Source organism: Oryx dammah, unplaced genomic scaffold (assembly GCF_014754425.2).
Source record: "Oryx dammah isolate SB20612 unplaced genomic scaffold, SCBI_Odam_1.1 HiC_scaffold_28, whole genome shotgun sequence".
Taxonomy (NCBI): domain Eukaryota; kingdom Metazoa; phylum Chordata; class Mammalia; order Artiodactyla; family Bovidae; genus Oryx; species Oryx dammah.
In genome coordinates this window covers 89,146,188-89,172,069 of record NW_024070212.1, presented here as the reverse complement: position 1 = coordinate 89,172,069, position 25,882 = coordinate 89,146,188, and the positions used below count along the sequence as shown (strand labels likewise).

General features: G+C 40.4%; 1 protein-coding gene across 2 annotated transcripts in view; it reads right to left on the bottom strand.

The window, feature by feature from the left end:
- The window catches only part of USP24 (ubiquitin specific peptidase 24), a 162,731-nt gene that overhangs the window by 34,126 nt on the left and 102,723 nt on the right, over window positions 1-25,882 (bottom strand). For both annotated transcript variants that reach the window (XM_040231059.1, XM_040231060.1), the window contains exons 39-48: window positions 12,006-12,067; window positions 9,667-9,858; window positions 8,595-8,712; window positions 6,285-6,429; window positions 3,645-3,764; window positions 2,885-3,010; window positions 2,156-2,254; window positions 1,123-1,205; window positions 604-745; window positions 268-387 (exon numbers count right to left, since the gene is read on the bottom strand). In XM_040231059.1, the coding sequence (XP_040086993.1) occupies window positions 268-387; window positions 604-745; window positions 1,123-1,205; window positions 2,156-2,254; window positions 2,885-3,010; window positions 3,645-3,764; window positions 6,285-6,429; window positions 8,595-8,712; window positions 9,667-9,858; window positions 12,006-12,067 (1,207 nt within the window). The remainder of the gene's footprint in view (window positions 1-267; window positions 388-603; window positions 746-1,122; window positions 1,206-2,155; window positions 2,255-2,884; window positions 3,011-3,644; window positions 3,765-6,284; window positions 6,430-8,594; window positions 8,713-9,666; window positions 9,859-12,005; window positions 12,068-25,882) is intronic.

The following is a 25,882-nucleotide window of genomic DNA, read 5'->3' as shown; positions in this document are numbered from 1 at the left end:
GCTCACAGGTCTGGGAAAGTATAAGTAGTCTCCTGTCTGAGCATTAAGGAGAGGCTTGCTCTTCTGTCACTAGGATGCCTTTCAGATATGAAGGTTATTGTCCAGAATCTGCCTGTGCCACTAGCAGCAGCAGCTTAAGACATGGGCTGTGTTCTTCTCAGAATGCTAAGTTTTCACATTTTAAATGAAATTTGAAAATACAGAGAAGGAAACAATAAAGAGAGTGCAGTAATAATGGCTATTAAAAAAACTAGGAAAACAAGTTACCCTTATCTGTTCATCGTATTTAATGGAGCGTCCACTCTCCCAGTCAAATCCAAATCTCATCAGGTGAATGACCAAGACACTAGGTAACGATTTAATACAGGTCCTTTTCACTGTTGTTCTCTAAAGAGAAGCAAAACCCAATTATTTCCATGGAGATGATAAAACATCAAAGTAATTAATACAGAGGTCACAGATTTGTATAGGGCTTTCCCATACGTGTGAACACAAGTCATGACACAATGTAATGGAAGTAACAACAGGAGGTTAAAACTGATCTTACATAAAACATAAAACATGAATAACAAACCTATTTTTTTAAAAGGGCAAATGTAATACCTTTTCTTTACACTTTTCACAGTAATATGCATTACTTCCCTCGAGAACTTCTCCTCTAACAAACTGGTCCAAAGAAATTTCCAAACTCTGACAGGAAGTAACTCCTAGATTGAGAGCCATGAAAGCTTCTTCACGCTCGTATCTTGAATAGCAAACAACAGAAAAACCACGATCAACAACGGAATGAAAAAATCTTGAAATTACCACAATAATTGAGACTAAACCTAGAACTACATTCATAATTAGTGTAATTAACACATACCTTCCCTCATCCTTCTAAAAGTAAACTACCAAATAAAAACGCCAAATTTTGACCACTTAGAACTGCTTACAATTAAGAATTTCAACAAAGAAACTTTAGAAATGAAACCAAAGAAATTTAATTCAAAAAACATATATAGATCTATTAGGAGATATATCTGCAAGCCTCTCAAGGAATAAAAAAGCTACACCATATTAGAAGAATCATTCAGAAAGGATGATGGTTATTTTTTTGATGTCAGTGTTATTTTCACTAACCTGTGAGGACAGTCTTTACAGATTTTCTGATCAGAATAGATGCCCTGAAAAGTATTCTTAAAGATTTGGTCTCTCCCCATTTTCTGTTGAAATAACAGAGTTAAAATTTCAGTTGACACCTTTAGAACTTTCAGGTTGTTTATACAGAATTTTATTTAGACCTGAGCTAAAGTACAGATTTTAATTTACCCAACAAAATAAAATTAGTCGGCTGGAAACTAATGAAAGAATTACAACCCGTAGACCCACTGTCAGAGGAACGGAAACAATCAGAAAAGGAAGAGCAGAGCCATCGGCCACACTGATGACAAGGACGGCACTCTCCAGGAGCACCTGAGTCCTTCTCCCCTTGCCACAGTTGCCAAGCTGGTAGTGACTCTCCATGATTTCTTCTTTTTTCTTGTGGATAGAATGCTACAAATTTATAACTTATTTTATTTTGGGCCCCCGGCAGTAGAAGCAGAGTCCTAACCACTGGATCACCAGAGAAATCCCTGTACATTATCTTTTTTTTAAAGAAACAGGTAACTTGTGCCTTCTGATGAGAGGACAGGTAATGCTGGCAGTGACGGGAGGCTGTGTCTTAGAAGGCGACACCACTTAGGAAGCTTGTGACAGGTTTTACTGGGTAGAGGTAGGAAGCTCTGGGTCATGTAACGACAAACGACTTCTGAATCTCGTTCTTTCATCCCTTGACAAAGCAAGACAGCTCTGTGAGGAGCCATGGGTTCACTGCTGACAGCTGCACTGCTCTGAGGCAAGGTTATGTCAATACAGACACATAGTGCACAGCTACAAATAGTTATTACTATGGGATATAGGTTAAGAATTATGTACAAGTGTCAGATGAATTAAGAAAATAAATCTATAATCTATAGGGTTCTGTATATTTTGATATTCAAACCCAGATGAAATGAATTACAGTTGTGGTGTTAAAGATAATCACTTTCTGATTTGTAATCCCAAATTCTAAAGCACTGTTCTCATGCTAGACTTTGAGAGAATGAGAGGGAAAAATGCAAGTTTTTTCTACCTTGAGATACTCATCCATCTGATCAATGAGACTGGTGAAGAATTCATACGCATCCTGCTGTTCTCTCACATAAAGTTCTTTGTTCCACATCTTGAAAATCTATGTAACAAGAATTAAATACATTGTTGAAGGAAAAATAGCAATTTCTGAAGATGGTAGAAAATGAATGCGAGAGTCTTTAAATGCTTCTAAAAATCAAGTTCGCTATTAGGATATAAAAGTTTTTACTGATGTGAGATTAGCTTGCATTCAGCCATCTATGTTTTTCCTCAGTCTCTTTATAATAATAAGTGTATGAAACCATATAGGGTGAGATTTAAGGTCAAGGAACAGACAGTTTCTCTCCTAGAAACTATCCAAGCTATGGGGGAAATATAAGGCAAACCATAATATAGCAATGCTTTAAAAGAATATTCTTTATTTAGAGGTACTAGTGAAACTGGCATATGTGCAGAGGAATAATTTGAACAAATATTTCAAACAGATAAGTAAGAATAGGGGAAATAGCCCAAACAATTAAGACTAGCAAATCTCTAGAAATTATATAAATGACTATTCTCAACATTCTAATCACTTGAAGAAGAATGGTAAAGATATTTCTTTTATAGGTTCTTGGCAATGGCATTAGTCTAGAGTTAATAAACCAGAGACAGTTATCACTAGAGAAAGAATGTAGCCACATTCCAAATAGCTAACATCTTTCAATCTAAAGAGTTATGGGTGAAATACCTTCCAAAAGTTCTCAGGTACATAGTACTGTAGTTTGCTTTCCATCAAATGCCCAAAGAGAGACTGTACTTGGTAGAATACACTATCATCTGGATTATCCGTGTCATCATCCACTGAAAGTAACGACTGAAAAGAAATTAAATGTATTAACTTAGAAATGTTCAACCACTTTCAGAAAACCTTGATTTCTATGCTCCAAGTACCCACACTGTTCTTTCAGAATGACATGTGTGTTTAGCTGTGGCTACAACTCTGTGTATGTTTAGCTTCAACACTTCTAGCTAGTATAATAATGAATAAATCACCTCTGAGCTTCTGTTCAGTTATAAAAAACTGAAACCAATAATACCAACATCTTTACAAGAAATAAGTATGACATAATGACACAGAATATTCTCAAAACTATTTACTGCTATATCATAACCTACTAGTAGATTATTACAAAGTGCAAATGATAGAGTCTAAATATTTCTAAAACAGAAGAAACATTAATAGCTTTATGGGATAGAATTTGAGAATAATTTTAGGAGTTAAAAAATCACATTAGGTCAAATTCATCTGTCAAACAGGCAGTATGAGACCTTAGCAGATTTATAAATGTTTACGACTATGAACAACATCATCTATACAGACTTCAGAAGTTACTACAGAGTCTCTAATTAGATCTAGTTTTAGTAAACCCCAAAATGCAATATATGAATATGGAACAGTTTTCAGGTATACATTTACGAAACTAAACAGAAAAGAGGAAGGCAATCACCTCTGGGAGACCAGGTTGCATATATAGCTGCTGGAAGACTGCATTCATGTAACACGTAGCACCACCATTCCTCAGCCCCACAAACCCTGAGCTGGACCTGCTATCCACAGGGGGAAGGTACTAGGAAAGAAAGGAGTAGAAACCGTAGAGACAGAGTTAGTATCTTGGCCACTAGCAGACTTCCTCACAGCTATGTCAGATATCCCAGAGGAAAAGAGAAAACCTTGCAAACGTATCCATCCGGTGTGTCAACGAGCTATGGTAGCAAACCCATGTCCACAAGGCATCTCAACAGATGCAATGCAATTCTAAAGCGACTATCTCAGTGTTTCCATTTAGTTCCTAAAATACCTCCCATATATGAAGCATGTATTTACATACTCACTATGTAGTCATGCATTTAGTCACTTCATTATCATCCAACAAATACTTCTTTAGAGTACCCTGAAGCCAGGGATATGAGAGAGCAGAAATATATTTGTTCTTTGATCTCAAGGAGCTTACATTATATAGTAGGGTAGACATTAATTAAAAATATTGATAGATACATATCTTTAAACTGAGGTAGTACTTTGAAAAGTAGGAAGGGTTCTGTGAAGCATTTACTAGGAAGAATCCTAACATGTCTGGATGGTCAAGGAAGGCTCATACTCCTTCTCTTACTTTCTGAGAAGGTAACATTCTTCTACTGAATTTCCTCTAACAAGCATGCAATTAAAAAAATATGTAAATACTGTAGCGTTTTACTTGAGGATGTTTTGTAATAATGCAGATTCTAGTACAGTGTTTTTCTAGGTAGAAATAATTTAGAAAAGGCATCCTGAATAAAGTTCAACATGGCACTTCTCCAAGTGAAAAAGGAAACTGTAGTGACACACTCTGAAACGTGATTACAGTAGAATTTGGTGCAAATGCTAGGACCAGAACCATACTGTATCTGCATATATCAAGTACCTGCATCCATGTAATAACTAACAAAGTGACAAGACCCTGGAGGTCTTCTGGACTGAAAGGAATTGCCAAATATCATATACTTTTCATTAACATTCAACATATACTTAGAGCAAGGTGATTTTTATGATCTAATTAACACTGTGATTTATTTGTAGTCCAAAGCACAGATTAAAAAAAAAGTTGCAAAACAAGAAAAAACTGGTTGATAACAGTGCTAAAAGTGTATTTATATGACAAATATTTTCTTGATTATGCTGATATAATCCCTGGCTTACTAAGATTGTCATTTCAATCTGATTATTAAATGCATGTAAAACTTAAAGCATAGCATAAAGTAAGCATTATAAACTAAATAGTTCATACCAAAACAGCTCCCAGTTTACGCACACATTTCACTTTGCGAGTACTATTTCCTCTGTTTAGAACACCTGTTCTCACTTCTCTCCCTGCCTGCTTCACAGTGCTCAGCTCAGGCATCCAAAGGGGTGAGGCTGCCTCTGCATGTTCGTGGACGGTGCTTTAAGTGTCCTCCTGCTCTTGGTCTGGTGCTCCAGGGCATCTTTCTGCAGCTTGTTTCCCTCTTGTAGATGTTAACATGGCTTCTCCTGTCTGAAATGACTTTCCCACCTTGCCTCAATTGGCTCACTACTGTGAAGGGCTCTATTTTAAATGCTATAATTTCTTTTTTTTACTTTTTTATTTTTTATTTTTTTTAATTAATTAATTTTTTATTTTACTTTACAATTAAATGCTATAATTTCTAAGAAGTGTTCTGAAATACCCACCATCTGGTGTCAAAGCGCCTCTGTTAGCAGAGCATTCAGGATATATCTCTATCTAAGGGCTGGAATCATATCTTCATTTTTGAGCTCCAGAAGCCTATAGCACCTCAATGCATGGTGAACTCAATAAATCTTAGTTGAATTTAAGTGAACACAGACTAGATTGTGCCAGAGCCAGTGTTTGTTTGAGTTTGTAGCCCTAGTGCCTGTCACTGTACCAAGCATAGTTTCTCAAAAAATAGGTTGAAATGCTAGTTTATACTGTGAATAATTATCACTTGACTTAAAAATGTCAAAAGTCAAATGTCAAAAAGTCCCTTTTTTTGGGACTTCCCTTGTAGCCCAGCAGTGAAGCATCTGCCTGCCAAAGCAGAGGACATGGGTTTGATCCCTGGTCTGGGGAAGATTCCACAAGACTAGCGGCAACTGGGCCCGTGAGCCACAACTACTGCTCTAGAAAAGTCAGTGCTCTAGAGCCTGTGAGCTGCAACTACTGAGCCCATGCTCCACAACTACTAAAGCCCACGTGCCTACAGCCCATGCTCCATAGCAAGAGAAGTCACTGCAATGAAAAGTCTGTGCTCCGCAGCTAGAGCAGCCCCAACTTGGCCGCAACTAGAGAAAGCCTTTGTGTAGCAACGAAGACCCAGAGCAGCCAAAAATAAGTAAGTAAATAAAAAATAAAAATTAAAAAGTCTTTTTGTTTAATTAAAAGGGTACCATTTAGTAATGTATTAGGATAATACACTATAGATTATAGCTAATTTGAGTATGTGAACATGATAAGCAAAGGAATAACACTGACTTTGTGACTAGGATAATGCAAATATAGTTTTAAAATACTATGTTTAACCAAGAGCTCATTCTAAAAAAAATTAAGTGCATCAAGGTCTAGAAAACTTACATCAAACTCCTTGGTAAGAGCAGGATCAGGTTGATGATGCATAGAAAGTAGTTCTTTTGTAATAATTTGAAGATTTGAAGGTGAGCTATCAGCCAGCATGACAAGGACTTCGTAGGCTGCCAATCGGCTATTCACTGTACTACACCTGAAAACAAAAGACACAAATGAATTTCAACAGTGAATAGCTTACTTAAGTCGCTCATTAAATTAAACCAACATTTGAAATGAAAATATAAGAGGTGCAATCTCTAAAACAGGGTTAAGTCAGAACCCAGGAATCTAGTGGGAGGTGATCAGGTAACAAAGGAAGAGACCATGAACAGAGGAAGGATGATTATGACTTAGAGCTAAATATCTTCTTGGCCTGATGATAAAGTAGCAAATCTTTCCATTATGACTCCAGGATACTCTTATCTAAGGGATGGATTAGCAAGAATATAGAGTCTGAAAACTTTACCAAAAAATAACATGGAAACAACTATCTTTCAATCAAAATAAGTAGGAAGAAAAGTTTTTGTAGATATTACCCTGAAATTCAGATATCTACATGGCAGAAAGCTATACAAATCAGAACATATGCCCATAAACATCAAGGATACTAGTCAACTTTCTATTTTGCTGAAAATGTGGAGACAGAAACAGCTTGCCAAGTCAGTGTGTTTATAAAGTGACAATGAAAGATAACTTGCAAGCATTCTGCAGGAAACCAAAGGCTTCTTTACTACTCCCCTTTAGCAGAAATCATTTGGGGGATGGACAGTAATTTTTCACTGTCACCTAAGTCAACCTTGCATTTCTTAGGAGGTCGCAGGTTAGGAAGGATACACAGAAAAGAGGACATCCAACCTCTGAGAGAAACAATTATGGAATGGAGTGTAGGAGATGTGTTCAAGAGGGGCCTGAGGGGCATGGAGATCAGAACTGCATCAGGCACCGAGGATACAGGCCATGGACCTGGCACTATCCTCTGCTTTTAACTGCATTTCTGGGTTGCAAAGGACAGGTAAAGAATGAACAGAAGGTACCATTATAGAAATCTATATATACATTAAGAAGTTCTTTTGTTGGTGTGATGCAAGAATAGTATTACTTGTGAAGAGAGTTTCTGTGTATTTTATATCTCTTGCTGGCTTTAGAAATTTAGGTGGGAAAAGGCTGTGAGTCACTGTGATAAATGAATGCCATTCAGTACACCAGGGAGCGATGAAACAGTGTTTCCTTTTCTATTCAAGGTACTGTATGTGATTTAAAATCAACTCCTTGTTGATGGATATATTACTTTTATAATAATAAATACAAATGGAAGGATTCATGAAAAAAACATTTCAGTGAAAACTGATGAAGATTTGTTTTCTCTGTTCACTGAAAACTGAGGTAATCATGTGTTTCCACTGCTTTAACAAAAGACTTGCAGACTTAGCACCAAACCTTCCAGAACAAGACTAGGGCAGGGGTAAGGACTGGGGTCACAGTGTGAAGGGCACCCCGAGAGTTTTAATGAAGATTACCCAAAACAGATTTTGCTAACAAGGAATTTCTAGATAGAGAAATATCTATATATGATAAGACACCTCTTAGGATTTCATAAAATATTGCTTATTATGCCTTGCCCATTTCAATAATTACTGAAATTGTATGGGAATTTTTTTCACTGGTTAAATACCAAATCCTCAGTTTCTTCAGGATTACCTCAATTAACTCAGGTTTTCATGAGAAAAGAACAAAGTAAGTTAGGTTGAGAGCAAATAAGATGGCAGCTTGTAGCTGCGTCTTCCTCTCTCCAAGAGCACAGAGAGCACCCATGCAGGGTCAACACTGTGAAAGGATCTTCCAAATTTCTACCCATAAAAACTGATACAAAATTGGATTTTAAAATTACCACTGTAGTAAACCACTATCAGTTTTAATGATCAGGACACAGTCAATACTCAGCAAATTGCAGGGTTCATGCACTAAAGCACCAACACTTTTCTCCTCATGGAATCCCTCAAGACTCAGAGCCTAATTTACTCTGGAAGCAATTCTTAAAACCTCAGTTCCTCTCGGAATTTGTTACTGATCAAGTTAACATTCTTACTCTTCCATCCTGATGATAGTATCAATTCTAGCATACTTGCTCAGCAATACTATGTGCCAGTAGGCTTTATCCTAAGCCCCCTTACATGCATTTCTTTACACAGAGGGTAATATCTTACAAGCTACACACACTCACAAGATGGAAGACAGACTCCAAGTTAAGAAAATCTTTTTGGACTAAAGTTTCGAATTAGAATTTTTACCAAAACTGAACACAACGTGCATTTTCCATACTTTGGATGAAAGTCCTGTTGACTGATGGCGGCACTGCCAGCTGGAGAATGACTATTTAAAATAATTCTAGAAGCTCGGAAAAGGAAGTCATCTAACAATGGTTTAATGAGTGATGAACCTGGAATAGAGCATAATATTCATGTTGAGGATGAACACACATTTAATTCAAAGATCCTGTCTTGCACTTTCATATCAGAGCAGCAAAGGCTCCTGCGGCCACCCAGTGGCAGGACACTCACTCTACTTGATGCTTATTTTTTGAGCACTTACAGTACCTGGCAAAGCTCTGTGGGGCAGCAGGGTGGGGATGGGTGGGAAGTGAGGGAACAGGATACAAAGATAGACAAGTGCAGGTACCTTCCTTTAAGAGCTGATAATACAGTGAAAGGAGTTACACTTTCACTTAAGGAACAGAAACGCCAAGAACACAAGGCATCTAGTTTGGGTGAATAATGTTCTTTACTCTGGGCATAGGGGGAGTCCACATAAAAGGGCTGAAAACTTTAAAAATCTTCAGGTAAAAATGACGTGCCCAATCTCACCCTGGTTTAGGATCACTCTTTTCTATGTATCCCCAGTAGCCAAGAAAATTTTTATAGAACTTAGTTTGTGTGATAGAAGTGATAATCAACATTTTGATTTGTATTCTGAATATACTTTATAATACTGAATATGCTTTTACAAATTATATATGTATCCCACCACCCAGGGGGTGGTGGTTGGGGCCTGGCTCTCCAGACAAGAATAATCTGTGAAAGACGTAGACACAATGGACTATATTTTATAAAGTATGTAACTGTAAAAAAAAGAAAAATCCATGATTTATTAGTTTTTTGTTACGTGATCCAACTATTTTGAACACTACAAAATTCTCTATATGGTTTAATGACACAGATAAAATACACCTTATATTGGTTAGCCACTAAAATTCCGGACAATCTCCTATTGTCTGAAGGGTCGGTTCTCTATGGAACACTTAGCACCTGTCTTATGTTCCCAATTTCACACAACACTATGCCAATACCTGAGCACTGAGGTACTCTGTCACATGATAAGATGAAGTAGTAATTACCAAGCATTTCCTTTTCTGCCCCACAGAGTGAAAGAAGGGTCTTGATGAGCCGTAAGTGTCCTGCCAATAAGATGTTGTCTGCTTCACTGGTCTCACATTCAGCTGTGCGATTGGGTTCAAAGTTATCTAGCCAGGTAATCTCATCTTCAAGCATGGTAGCTGGGCTGATTCTTAACTGCTCCATTTCTGAAGCTAAGATAGAAAAACAAGACAAAACAAAAAACACCCCATTTTTGAAGAAAGAAGAATTTCTTTTCATAGAGTCAAAATCCTGAATTAAAATAATCAAGCAGAGACAAGTCTAAATCTTCCACCTCACAGATTAAAGAAATCGTCACTGATGAACAGCAACTGCCCAGGGGACTATGAAGGCTCACACATGTCTGTTCCTTCCCTGCCTCCTCCTCTCAGTCACAGATCAAATGGCCCTGAGTGCATCCTCTGTGGGTCACGGTGCTCATGCTGGGGATACAAGCTGAAGGGGACAATCCTTGTTCTGAAGAAGCTCCTGTTTGGTGGGTGTGAGCAGATGTCCCAGGCAAGGAATCCTTCCAGAGCAGGAAGTGCTCAGTCAAGGGATGAGAGGAAAGCCAGTGGTCTCGGAGTGTTACCTACGCCTAGGGAATGGTGAGCTCTACGGAGGAGAGGTCCACAGCAGGCGGCAGGATCCAGGCTTCCAGACAATGAGCCAGCCTTGAGAGAACTACTCCGCTCTTTTGAATTTTGTATTTTGTTTTCCCCTCCAAACAAGGATGGAAAATAAAATTCCATAGTGGAAGCTGGGACTAGCAGGGAGAGCAGGAGTGATCAAACTCTCTTGCCAGTGCACTGGGGCCACAGGCACGCAGGGCCCCGTGGGGTGAGATGGAAAGACACTTCAGGGAATACTCTGTCCTGGTTTCCTCATTCACAATTGGGGCTAGCGCCTACACTGCAGGGTGCTGTGCGTAAAGGGCCTAGGATACGCACTGGCATACAGACAATACTCCAGAAACGGCAAAGACTGCTCATTTCAAAACATATTTCCACTCTGCTCTCGGTATCAATGAAGGGATCTTGGATCCCTTACTCGATGGCTCAATGGCACAGAAAAGGCCTCCACTAATAACCTGTTCATGCATTCTGAGGATGTTCGTGTCCAGTCAATTCATGAGTCCAGTTCTCAAGCAGCAAAACAGAATACCCTCTGTAAGCCCAAGCCACAAAGCAAACCTTTTCGGGCTGCTGCCTAATTCCACACTGGAAGCTTGGTTGAAATATGCAGGGCCAGGCTATACGGACATGTAGTCCGTTCACTTCTCTAGACAGTATAGGTCTTATTCCTGAATTAAGACACAGACGGCATCATCTCAGGTTCCAACAAAACCAACGTCACCACAGTGCGCAGAGTACTCTGTCCTCAGCCTCTGAGGGGCACTCACGAAACCCAGGATGGTGTCTGCTTTAGAGATGCTGCTGAGGTTTCCTAGTCACTCTCCCTTTATGTGTCCGTTATCTGAAGACCTTTGTGTTAAGTTTCTTTTAGGTTCTTGTTTCTTTTGAGAAACCATTCTGTTTCTTCCTCTAGGGTATTGAGAACAACTGAAGAAATGTGATTCCCCTTTTACCTTTGTCCTCCAGGAACCTCACAACCTAATTCTGCATATACACAAGGTATTTTTTAACCTCCTGGGCTTGACATTCTTTTCCAATCAATGCTTTTGTTGATCCTGAATTTCATTTTATTTATCTTTATTTATTATAAATCTTCCCTATAAGCTTTGTGTAAAGGGTAGGAAATAAAATTAACAAACTCTTGATTGGAACAACTAAAATTCAGAGCATTCCAAAATGTATTTGCATTACGTAAGAGTAAGTACAGATGATTAAAATCTAAACACTCTAACAACAGTGTTTCTAACAATGATATTGCAAGTCACCTAACACTAAACAATTACTTGACTTTCATCACTCACTTCTATTACTATCAACATATCACAACAGAGCTTCCTTCTTTCCTTCAAAGCTTCCAAATTGTCAAAATTGACTGCAATGGAGAGAAAGACTCTTCCTAACAATTCTGTATCAGTGTGATTAAAATATGAGCCTTTGACAATTTTTAATATCAACAAATCTCAATAAGTTAATGGTTGGACATTATAGAGAAGAGCTAACTGGTACACGGGGTTACATACTATTGTAAAATATTTTCAAGAGAATAAAATTCAACTTCAAACAATAATCACAAAGTTGTTTATATCTCAGATATATTAAGTCAGATTTAGAAATGTCTGTTTGGCTTTCTTTTCTAGTTCTTCTCAACCCCTTCCCTGACATAAATCAGTTAGACATCTACTTACTTGTCAGATCATCTAATAATTGGCACCTCAGATCAAAATACTCCATGCACTGGGATAACAGTCTAAAAAATAGATAGATTTGAATTATTAAAAAGAGGCTGATTTGAAAATAAAAAAATTACTTGTAAGAATAAGTTAATGAAACAGATGAATAAGATAATTTTCCTAAGCATAAAATAACTACATTAATTCAACTTAAGTATTTCAGCAAGACACACACTAGTGACTTTACTTAAGCAGATATAATACAGGAATAATAGTGTAAAGAGAAGAAACTTACTAAATCTATCACATTTTGTAATGATGCACACACTGCCTGCACATGTAATCTGCTGGTTACACTCACTGTTCAAATATTAACTGACACACACTAGCACCTACTACATGCTTGGAGCTGTTTGGGGACCAATGAACAAGAAACAGTGGAGACAGACAGCAGATGAAAAATACATACACATGTCAACTGGTGGTAAGAGCTGAGAGGCAAAATGCAGTGGACGAAAGAAGAGAGAGTGAGCTAAGAGGCAAAACTCAGTGGATCAAAGAAGACAGAGAAAGGTAAGTCCTTTTTTCTAAGATGATCAATCGAGCTTTTTTTGGGCAGTTACAGTAATGAAGAGCACAGGTTTACACTTTAAAGTAAGGTGGGCCTTACTTTTAATCCTGGCTCCACTTATGGCTCAGACAGTAAAGAATCTGCCAGCAGTGAGAGAGACCTGGATTTGATCCCCTGGGTTGGGAAGATACCCTGGAGAAGGGATTAACTACCAACTCCAGTATTCTTGACTGGAGAATTCCATGGACAGAGGAGTCTGGTGGGCTACAGTCCATAGGGTTGCTGAATGACTAACACCTTCATTTTCCACTACTTAATAGTTGGGTGTCCAGGGATGATGTATTTCAGTTTTCTTAGTTTCCTGATTTCTAAATGCTTACCAGAGTATTAGAAATAGACGTGTACACATATATACAAACAGAAAGGGCTCAAGAATGTACTAATGATGACACTGCAAATGAACCAAGAATCAGGATTATTAACAAAGTGAGGATAATAACACTGCCAAACTCATTTGGCTACTGTGAAGATTAAATGATAAATATATGCAAAGAATTTAGCATACTGTGAGGCACATAATCACCCCATTACTGCCATTAACATCATTACTATACTTTATACTTAAGCACAACAGCTTATTACTTGGAAATGGCTTACACATTTCAACTACAGATTCATTGAGCTTACTAGTTAAGAAAAGGGTCATCTGATTTTAGAAAACTTTTAACTAGGAAAAACTGGAATACTAAAGTAAAAAATGTACAAGCACACACAAAAAAGAAGTTTCTAGAACTTTTAATCCACGTCTTTGTCAGGGAAAAATCATTCTCTGAAATTTGGCTTTATACTATTAAGAAGAATTACTTTTCATTACAGCGACTGAACTGAACTGAACCAGAAATAATACAACTAATATCTAATTTAGGTTAAATGGGGTCAGCTGTAACATAACTCTAAATTTTAGTTAACTTTCTAACTTTAAAGTCACTCAAAATTATCTTGTCTCAGCAACTGAAATCTTAATTTCTTCCTTATTTATAAATTTATAAAGTTAAAATAGGTTAAATGCTTCAAAACAATATTTGAGACTTGGATATGTGGGCCAGGAATCTCCACATATGAGAGATTATAAGAGATTATAAGATTGTACTATGAGCAACTGTATACCAACAAACTGGATAACCTAGATGAATGGAAAATCCTTAGAAGCATAACACACTTCAGAAGACTGAATGAGGCAGAAACAGTGATTGTACACTATCACTAACAAGAACACTGAATCAATCAAAAACCTATCAACAAAGAAAATTCTTGGACCAAACAGCTGCACTGGTAAATTCCATCCGACATTTAAAGAAGAATCAACACCAACCCTTCTCAAACTTTTCCCAAAAAATTGAAGAGGAAGGAACACTTCCTAGTAAATCTAATTTGGCAGCAACATTTAAAGAATTAAACACCGTGAACAACTGAGACTAATATCTGGAATGCAAGGATGGTTCAAGATACAAAAACCTATAAATGAATATCCTACATTAACAGAATGAAGGGGAAAAAACCCCACATGATTACCTCGATTAACACAAAAAAAATGACAAAATTTAATGCCACTTCATGCTACAATCATTAGACAAAGAAGGAGCATAAGAATGAGAGAAAATATATGCAATTCAGGTATGCAATAAGGGATTAATATTCAGAATACATAAAGAACAACCAAAAATGGAAAACCTAACTTAAAAATAAGAGAAGACTTGAACAGACATTTCTCCAAAGAAGATATACAAATGGCCAATAAGCACGTGATGAGATACACAAAATCACTGATCACTAGGGACATGCAAATGAAAAACCCAAGCCGCCACTTCACACTCAGGGTGGTTATTATCAAAAGCAAACAGCAAACAAGTGTCGGCAAGAGTGTGGAGAATTTGGACTCTTATACATGGCTGGTGGAGAGGAAAATGGTGCAGCTACTGTGGAAACGATGTGGTGGCCCCTCAAAAACATCGCACCAGGACAATTACAGGAGTCGGCAATTCTACTGCTGGGCATATACACGCAAGAACCAAGAGCAGGACTCAAAGTGGTATCCAGAGATTCATGGTTGATAGCAGCAATAATTATACTAGCTAAAAGATGAAACCAAAGTCTACCTATGGGTGAACAACTCCAGAAAGAATGAAGGGATGGAGCCAAAGCAAAAACAGCACCGAGCTGTGGATGTGACTGGTGTTAGAAGCAAGGTCCGATGCTGTAAAGAGCAATATTGCATAGGAGCCTGGAATGTCAGGTCCGTGAATCAAGGCAAATTGGAAGTGGTGAAACAGGAGATGGCAAGAGTGAACGTCGACATTCTAGGAATCAATGAACTAAAATGGACTGGAATGGGTGACTTTAACTCAGATGACCATTATATCTATTACTGTGGGCAGGAATCCCTTAGAAGAAATGGAGTAGCCATCATAGTCAACAAAAAGTCTGAAATGCAGTACTTGGATGCAATCTCAAAAGCAACAGAATGATCTGTTTGTTTCCAAGGCAAACCATTCAATATCATGGTAATCCAAATCCATGCCCCAACCAGTAACGCTGAAGAAGCTGAAGCTGAACGGTTCTATGAAGACCTACCGGACCTTCTGAGAGTCATATCCCAGGCAGGTTGTAAGAGGTCTAGGCGTCCCCAAGGAGAAAGGGGTCTGGAATGCTCAAGGAGGAAGAAAGGACAAACTTTTCTTTCCCCCTCTACATTCCTTAGGATTATATAATTGCACTCATCTCACATGCTAGTAAAGTAATGCTCAAAATTCTGCAAGCCAGGCTTCAGCAATACGTGAACCATGAACTCCCTGATATTCAAGCTGGTTTTAGAAAAGGCAGAGGAACCAGAGATCAAATTGCCAACATCCGCTGGATCATGGAAAAAGCAAGAGAGTTCCAGAAACACATCTATTTCTGCTTTATTGACTATGCCAAAGCCTTTGACTGTGTGGATCACAATAAACTGTGGAAAATTCTGAAAGAGATGGGGAGTACCAGACCACCTGACCTGCCTCTTGAGAAATCTGTATGCAGGTCAGGAAGCAACAGTTAGAACTGGACATGGAACAACAGACTGGTTCCAAATAGGAAAAGGAGTACGTCAAGGCTGTATATTGTCACCCTGCTTATTTAACTTATATGCAGAGTACATCATGAGAAAAGCTGGACTGGAAGAAACACAAGCTGGAATCAAGATTGCCGGGAGAAATATCAATAACCTCAGATATGCAGATGACACCACCCTTATAGCGGAAAGTGAAGAGGAGCTAAAAAGCCTCTTGATGAAAGTGAAAGAGAGCGAACAAGTTGGCTTAAAGCTCAACATTCAGAAAACGAAGATCATGGCATCTGGTCCCATCACTTCATGGGAAATAGATGGAGAAACAGTGGAAACAGTGTCAGGCTTTATTTTCTTGGGCTCCAAAATCACTGCAGATGGTGACTGCAGCCATGAAATTAAAAGACGCTTACTCCTTGGAAGAAAAGTTATGACCAACCTAGACAGCATATTCAAAAGCAGAGACATTACTTTCCCGACTAAGGTCCGTCTAGTCAAGGCTATGGTTTTTCCTGTGGTCATGTATGGATGTGAGAGTTGGACTGTGAAGAAGGCTGAGCGCCGAAGAATTGATACTTTTGAACTGTGGTGTTGGAGAAGACTCTTGAGAGTCCCTTGGACTGCAAGGAGATCCAACCAATCCATTCTGAAGGGGATCAACCCTGGGATTTCTTTGGAAGGAATGATGCTGAAGCTGAAACTCCAGTACTTTGGCCACCTCATGCGAAGAGTTGACTCATTGGAAAAGACTCTGATGCTGGGGGGGATTGGGGGCAGGAGGAGAAAGGGATGACCATGGATGAGATGGCTGGATGGCATCATGGACTCGATGGACATGAGTCTGAGCAAACTCCTCAGAGATGGTGATGAACAGGGAGGCCTGGCGGGCTGCGATTCATGGGGTCGCAAAGAGTTGGACAGGACTGAGCGACTGAACTGAACTGAACTGAATGTATCCTGCTTGAGGACAGTCTCTGGATTAAACCTTCTGGCTAACCCTATTATCTTAAGATGTAAATTATGGGAGTAGGTCTGGTGAGGTCTTCACAACCTCCAGACATTCTTTTGATTCATTGGAGAGTATATAACTCCACTGCTAACACTAGCGAGGGGGTACTCTTTCTGCCCCCTTCTGATGCCTCTGTCAGAAGCTTTCTCTATCTCCCTTATACTTTAATAAAACTTTATTACACAGAAGCTCTGAGTGATCAAGCCTCATCTCTGGCCCTGAATTGAATTCTTCTCCTCCGGAGGCCAAGAATCCCAGCGTCTTTTTGTGGTTCAGCAACAACCTTTCATCTTGAGGGCTTGTCCGGGATTCTTCAGGACAAGGTAAGGATGCTTGGAGCTCTAGTTCTTTGTTCTCCTAGTGAACACATTTTCTGCTGTACTTTACTAACCCTACGGTGTGCTTGCGTGAATGAAATAAACGCCCTGCGTGAAGCAAGTGAGGAGCCCAGCTCTGCGGTTCCGTGGTGACGTCATATAGCTTATGCTAGAAATCTGTCGGGGGTTTATACCAACCTGCCAATGCCAAGAGGCACCCAATGTCTGCTTTGGGGACTGACCAGAAATGGGCAAAGCATGTGGACTGAACTCTCCTTTCTCGGTTAAACTTTTCGGTCTCTTTGACCATTTCATAACTCCTTGGAAATTAGAAAAGTGAAACAAAGTGAAGTCGCTCAGTTGTGTCCGACTCTTTGTGACCCCATGGACTGTAGCCTACCAGGCTCCTCCATCCATGGGAGTTTCCAGCCAGGAGTACTGGAGTGGATTGCCATTTCCTTCTCTAGGGGATCTTCCCAACCCGGGGATAGAACCCAGGTCTCCCACATTGCAGGCGGATTTTTTAACCAACTGAGCCACAAGGGAAGCCCAGAAGGGAAATGAGAGGCATGAACCTAATCTGTCGGATCATAGACTTTCAAGGGACTTGTGATCTATGCTGTTACTGTGTACTATAACTTGGGTCCCAAATTTGGATTGGTAGTCAGGAAGCGCCTAGCCTCGCTAGGAACTGAAAGTTTGGAAGTTAGATGGAGTTTTAGCTACAAGAGCATCTCTGAGGTTAAAGGTTACTCAGATTGGAACTATAATGGGTTTTTTTCCTTTGGTAATGCTGGCTCTTTAGTGGACCAGAAGAGCCTCTTATACTGGTGTGGAGACGCTTGGAAGGAACATCTGTTTTATGTTTGTATCAGCCTTATTGTAGTCAGGAATATACTCAGGGTTGTGCACAGGCACTCAGGTGATGAGAATGTTTCCCCCAGCAGTCTCAGCCTGGGAGGCACTCCAGAGGGTTACTCTGATTGCACCCCGGGTGGCATCAGAGGCAAGCAAGGCTTTAATGGTGAGGAGCTGGACGTCAGTCAGGGATGCCATCAGGTCTACCCCTGACGCAGGCCCACCCTGTCTTGGTGGTAGAACTGGGAGGGACGAGTACGTCGCCTGCGTCAGTAAGGGACAGACTAAGTCTGACCAGGAAAGAAAAGCTTTGGTGCAAAGTCTGTCTACATCCCCATCTGGAGCAGGGAGGGACGCCTCTGGTAGAAAAAGCGCTGGTCACCTTTTTTCTCTCTTACAGATGGGAGCTAACAATTCTAGCTGTACTCCTTTGAACTGTATCCTGAAAAACTGGGATAGATTTGATCCCCAGGGCTTAAAGAAGACACACCTGGTCTTCCTATGTGATACTGCATGGCCACGGTACCCACTGGAGGACAGTAAACGGTGGCCGGTTGGAGGCTCTCTTAAGTATAATACTGTTTTACAGTTATACTGGTTCTGTAGAAAACAAGGGAAATGGGTAGAAATAGCATATGTGCTGCCCTTTTTTTCTCTGAAAAATATGCCAGACTTATGTCCTCAGGGTATAGATTTGGGTGTGACTCCGTCAGCTCCCTCCTGTCCTCCTACCGAGATAGAGGACAGGAGGCAAAGAGATAGAGAAAAGCAGATTTCTCCAATCTATCCCTGGGATCATATGTGCAGAGCAGCCAGAGAGACTGAGGAACAGCCACACAGGCTGCTGCCTCTTCATGAAGCACCCACCAGGAGAAATAATCAGTCTATGAGAGTTAATAAGCTTTTTTCTTATCAAGAAATACAAAGAATCAAGGAGACTCTTGGAGACTATTTAGAGGACCCCAAAAAATATATTAGAGCTTTTAAAGGTGTTACTCTGCTTTATGACCTTACTTGGAAGGATGTGATGTAGATCTTGGGACAAACGCTGACTCCCGACTCAAAGACTCAAGTTTGAGGAAAAGCGGTTACTTATGGAGATGAATGGCTTGGTAATGAATCAGTAGGGAAGACGGAAGATGAGATAACTGCCCTGCCCACTGGGAATCAGGTGGTCCCAACTACAGAACCAGAATGGGACTACAACACAGTAAAGGAAGATGGCATCAGAGTCATTTTGTCAGATGTATTCTTGAAGGACTCAGGCAGTCACGTGCTAAGCCTTTAAACTATGGCAAATTGGCAAACATGAACACGAGGAGAAGGAAGCTTCTGGTATATTCCTAGATAGACTGAGAGAAGCCCTTTGCAGATTCACTGAGATTGATCCTGAAAGTGAAGAGGGAAAAGTGATCCTAAAGGATAGATTTCTCACTCAGTCAGCTCCAGATATCCACTGTAAGCTATTAAAATGGGAGTATGGACCAAAAAGTTGGCTTAAAGCTCAATACTCAGAAAACGAAGATCATGGCATCTGGTCCCATCACTTCATGGGAAATAGATGGGGAAACAGTAGAAACAGTGTCAGACTTTATTTTTGGGGGCTCCAAAATCACTGCAGATGGTAACTGCAGCCATGAAATTAAAAGACGCTTGTTCCTTGGAAGGAAAGTTATGACCAACCTAGATAACATATTAAAAAACAGAGATATTACTTTGCCAACAAAGGTTGGCCTAGTCAAGGCTATGGTTTTTCCAGTGATCATGTATGGATGTGAGAGTTGGACTGTGAAGAAAGCTGAGCGCTGAAGAATGGATGCTTTTGAACTGTGGTGTTGGAGAACTCTTGAGAGTCCCTTGGACTGCAAGGAGATCCAAGCAGTCCATCCTAAAGGAGACCAGTCCTGGGAGTTCATTGGAAGGACTGATGCTGAGGCTGAAACTCCAATACTTTGGCCACTTCATGTGAAGAGTTGACTCACTGGAAAAGACCCTGATGCTGGGAGGGATTGCGGGCAGGAGGAGAAGGGGACAACAGAGGATGAGATGGCTGGACGGCATCACCGACTCAATGCACATGGATTTGGGTGGACTCTGGGAGTTGGTGATGAACAGGGAGGCCTGGCGTGCTGCGATTCATAGGGTTGCAAAGAGTTGGACATGACTGAGTGACTGAACTGATGGACCAAATCAGTCTTTAGATAATCTGTTACAACTGGCTCAGATAGTCTATTATGGTAGGGAATATGAGGAAAAGAAAAAAAGGCAGAAAAAGACAATGGAACAGGCGGAAGCCCTTGCAATGGCTATGAGAACCATTCTTAAACAGCCTGAGAAAAATTCTCAGATGGACCCAGGCGAAAAGGGATGGGTTTGCTATTACTGTGGAAAGGAGGGGCACCTCAAGCGGAACTGCCCTCAGGTATCTAAGCCACCCCCAGTTCCCTGTCCGGTCTGCAAAGGACCACACTGGAAGAGAGACTGCCGCCAGAGGCATAGGTTTCAGGGGTCGGACTCTCAAGACAAACAGGACTGAAAGTGCCCAGGGGTCCCCACACAAGCTCCCGTCCTAAATACACCTGAGGAACCCTGGGTATTAGTAACTGTGGGGGGCCAATCCGTCAATTTCCTTTTAGATACTGGGGCAACTTACTCCGTGCTTACTGAAGCCCCTGGCCCACTTTCTTCCCTGTCAGCTTCCGTAATGTGACTGTCTGGATGAGCCAAAACGTATTACTTCAGTGTTTCTGTAAGTTGTCACTGGGATTCTGTGCTATTTTCACACAAGTTTCTGATTGTGTCAGAGTCTCCCTCACCCCTTTTGGGGAGGGATATACTGAGCAAGACCCATGCCTCTGTTTTCATGAATATGGAGCCCTCCATTTCTCTCCCTTTAATTGAACAAAAGGTAAACCCTAGAGTATGGGCTGACGGAAAATCTGTGGGTTGAGCACAAAATGCTATTCCTATAGTTGTCAAGCTCAAAGACCCACACTTATTTCCACATAAGAAGCAGTAGCCACTGAAACCGGAGGTTAAGGAAGGGTTAAAACCCATCATCGAAAATTTAAAAGGAGCAGGGACTATTAATTCCCTGTAACAGTCCTTGCAACACTCCTATTTTGGGTATAAAGAAATCAAATGGTAAATGGAGACTAATTCAAGATTTACGAATAATAAATGAGGCTGGAGTTCCTTTACACCCAGTGTTGCCTAATCCTTATACACTATTGTCTGAATTGCTGAATGAGCCAAATATTTCTCAGGAATTGATTTAAAAGATGCCTTCTACCCCACTCCAGTACTCTTGCCTGGAGAATCCCATGGAGGGAGGAGCCTGGTAGGCTACAGTCCATGGGGTCGAAAAGAGTCGGACCGGCTGAGCGACTTCACTTTCACTTTCGGCGGAGGAAAGTCAATTTCTCTTTGCCTTTGAGGACCCTATGCAGCCAGCTTCTCAGTTAACCTGGACAGTTTTGCCCCAGGGATTTCGTGACAGTCCTCACTTATTTGGACAAAGTTTGTCATGGGATCTACAAAACTTTAATAGCTCCGAAGCAGTGGTGTTACAATATGTAGATGATATTTTGCTCTGTGCTGAGACAGAGAAGGCTTGTTCATGAGCCTCAGAAGACTTCTTAAACTTTCTGGCAGGCTGCGGTTACAAGGCATCAAGAGAAAAGGCTCAGCTTTGTCAACAATCTGTTAGATATCTGGGCCTAATCATATCAGAAGGGACTAGGGCCGTAGGCCCTGAGAAAATTAAACCTATACTAAATCATCCCCTACTTATGACAACTGAGAGGATTTGGGGGAATCACAGACTACTGTCGAATTTTGATTCTGGGTTATGGGGAACTTGCCCGGCCTTTATATAAATTTATAGCTAAAACTCAGCAGGCCCAAACTGACAAACTGGTTTGGTCTCCAGATACTCAAAAGGCTTTTAAGGTTCTTCAGACTGCTCTCCTGCAAGCTCCCGCTCTGAGCTTGCCCACAGGGTCAGAATTTAATTTTTTTGTTATTGAAAGAAAAGGTATGGGCTTGGGAGTTTTGACACAACCCCGAGGGCCTCACCAGCAACCTATTGCTTATCTAAGCAGAGAATTAGATGTAACTTCATGTGGGTGGCCCCACTGCCTAAGAGTAATTGGGGCAGCGGCTTTATTAGCACCTGAAGCTTTAAAAATAATTAATGGACGAAACCTTACTGTACTGACTTCTCATGATGTGAGTGGAATCTTAAATTCTAAGGTTAATATTTGGATGACAGACAGTAGGCTTCTTAAATATCAGTCACTGTTGTTAGAAGGACCAGTAGCTAAGCTTAAAGTCTGTGGAAATTTAAATCCTGCCACTTTCCTTCCTGAGAAGGAAAATAAAACACCTGATCACAATTGTTCTGAATTCCTAACTTTAAACTATGCAGCTCGGGAAGAACTAATGGATACCCCATTAGACAATCCTGACACGGAAATATTTACAGATGGCAGTTCTTTTGTTTGGGATGGAAAGCGCAAAGTAGGTTACGCCGTGGTGACTGCTGAACAGGTTTTAGAAGCAAAATCTCTTCCCCAGGGAACCAGTGCTCAATTAGCGGAGCTTGTGGCTCTGACCTGAGCTCTAGAGTTAAGCAAAGGGCAGAAGATAAACATCTACACTGATTCTAAGTATGCTTATTTGACTTTACATGCTCATGCTGCAATATGGAAAGAAAGACAGTTTAAAACAGCAACAGGAGAACCTATTAAACATTTCAGAAAGATCAGATCGAGAGACTTTTAACTGCTATATATTGTCCTAAAGAAGTAGTCGTTATGCATTGCAAAGGACACAACAGAGATGGGAGTAAAGTAGCTAAAGGTAATCAGCTGGTTGACTGTCAAGCCAGAAAAGCGGCACTTTACGAAACCCCTTCACAGACGCCTTTGATCTATACTGAGGAAGAATCAGAAAGATATGAGAAAAGAGGAGCAAAGATTACTGATAAAGGGTGGTTACAGTCAGAAGATGGACGATTACTAATTCCTGAAAATGCTCAATGGAAAATTGTTAAGGGTTTATAGCAGAGTTTTCATTTGGGTGCAGAGAGTACTTACCAGATGGCTTCTCATTTGTTTGAAGGTAAAAATGTAATAAAAGCTTTAAAGATTATCAAAAGGTGTGAGGTTTGTCAGAAAAATAACCCAAAGACTGAAAAGCTTGCAAAATCTGGATTGTAACGAAGTGGAAAGTATCCTGGAGAGGACTGGGAAATTGATTTTACTCATATGCCAAAAGTTAATGGGTACTCTTGCTTACAAGTTTGGGTGGATGCTTTTACTGGATGGATTGAGGCTTTTCCCTGTCACAGTGAACAGGCTAAGGAGATTATAAAGATTTTAATCCATGAAATTATCCCCAGGTTTGGGCTACCACAGAGCCTTCAGAGTGACAATGACTCCGCTTTTAAAGCTGCTGTAACTCAGGGGGTGTCTAAAGCTCTAGGAATAGAATATCACTTAGACTGCTCCTGGAGACCCCAATCCTCAGCAAAGGCTGAAAAAGCTAATGACATTATCAAAAGACATCTGCGCAAATTAACTCAAGAGACGCAGGACAATCGGATTAAAGTCCTACCCATAGCTTTAATGAGGGCTCAAACTGCCCCCCAAAAGGAGGGACTGTCCCCCTTTGAATGTATTTATGGAAGGCCTTTCTTATGCACAGACATTGTTATAGACCCTGAAGCCTTGGAATTACTCTCAGCTTTTCAACAGGCATTAACAGAACTCTGGGAGACGACCCCTGACCCAGCCTCTGAGTCAAGCAAGCCTCTATTTGAGCCAGGAACCAAGGTCCTCATAAAAACATTGGGATCTGGGGGCCAATCCCTCGAGCCCCTCTGGGAAGGCCCTTACCAAGTTATTCGTTCTTCTCCCACAGCTGTCAAAGTGCCAGGAACTGATCTGTGGGTACATCACACTTGAGTTAAGAGGTGGTACCCTGACCAGAACTAAGTGACTTCATTTTATGTCTTTACTTTCTATGCTCTGACTTTGTACTTTTCAGATGGGCCTGATAATCTATGTGAGCCTACTTATGCTGACTCCAAAAGTCCTGAGTGTGCCGTTTGATCCTCAAGACAATGCCTTCCTGTCCTGGGCTCACTCCTATGCTGAATTCCACAGTCTAACTGCTGGGTCTGTGGAGCACTCCCCTCTTCATCAGTGGAAGACTTCCTGTGGTGGACATCTCTTCAAAGAAAAGACTTTCTCCAAGTCTGCAAATACCTTCAACAACAACCACATGTGATGCCTCTTCTTAAACTGATAACATCTAACAATCCTAAGATGGACGGATGTAACTATGGATATAATATGACTTTTAATTTTAACTTGCTTTGATGACTATTTTGGCTTGCATCTGGAACTGTGTGAGTGGATTTGTTTCTAATCGCACGAAGGCTTTTAAGTTACAAATGGTTGTCCAAGCTCCTACGAGTACCACAGCCTCCTCCAACTATTACTTGGGGCCCCTGGATCAGAGACTCTCAATACGAGGGTTAGGAGAATATGTTGCCTCAAAAATTTAGCAACCATGCTCCTAAACATCAGGAAGTGGTTATGGAATGAAAATGATGTCCCTTTCCCTTGGCAACATAATTCTCCTAAAAGAAAAGGGGGGGAATCAAAGAGTCATTTCCTAGGCATTTCTTTATCTTTCTTGATAAGAAGACTAAGGGTCCCCAGGAGAGAGAGGTCTGGACTTCTCAAGGAGGAAGAAAGGACAATTTTTTTTTTCCTCTACATTCCTTAGGATTATATAACAATAATGTATCCTGCTTGAAGACAGTCTCTGGATTAAACCTTCTGGCTAATCCTGTTATCTTAAGATGTAAATTATGGGAGTAGGTCTGGTGAGGTCTTTACAACATCCAGACATTCTTTTGATTCATTGGAGAGTATATAACTCCACTGCTAACACTAGCGAGGGGGTACTCTTTCTGCCCCCTTCTGATGCCTCTGTCAGAAGCTTTCTCTATCTCCCTTATACTTTAATAAAACTTTATTACACAAATGCTCTGAGCGATCAAGCCTCGTCTCTGGCCCCGGATTGAATTCTTCTCCTTCAGAGGCCAAGAATCCCAGCGTCTTTTCGTGGTTCAGCAACAACCTTTCACTTGTAGAACTAACACCCAAAAAATATGTTCCTTTCATTATAGGGGACTGGAATGCAAAAGTAGGAAGTCAAGAAACACCTGGAGTAACATGCCAATTTGGCCTTGGAGTACGGAATGAAACAGGGCAAAGGCTAATAGAGTTTTGCCAAGAGAACGCACTGGTCATAGCAAACACCCTCTTCCAACAACACAAGAGAAGACTCTACACATGGACATCACCAGATGGCCAACAATGAAATCAGATTGATTATATTCTTTGCAGCCAAAGATGGAGAAGCTCTAAATTGTTAGCAAAAACAAGACAGGAGCTGACTGTGTCTCAAATCATGAACTCCTTACTGCCAAGTTCAAACTAAAATTGAAGAAAGTAGGGAAAACCACTAGACCATTCAGGTAGGAACTAAATCAAATCCCTTATGATTATACAGTGGAAGTGAGAAATAGATTTAAGGGACTAGATCTGATAGAGTGCCTGATGAACTATGGACGGAAGTTCATGACATTGTACAGGAGACAGGGATCAAGACCATCCCCAAGAAAAAGAAATGCAAAAAAGCAAAATGGCTGTCTGGGGAGGCCTTACAAATAGCTGCGAAAAGAAGAGAAGCGAAAAGCAAAGGAGAAAAGGAATGATATACCCATTTGAATGCAGAGTTTCAAAAAATAGCAAGTAGCGTTAAGAAAGCCTTCCTCAGTGATCAGTGCAAAGAAATAGAGGAAAGCAGCAGAATGGGAAAGACTAGAGATCTCTTCAAGAAAATTAGAGATACCAAGGGAACATTTCATGCAAAGATGGGCTCAATAAAGGACAGAAATGGTATGGACCTTACAGAAGCAGAAGATATTAAGAAGAGGTGGCAAGAATACACAGAAGA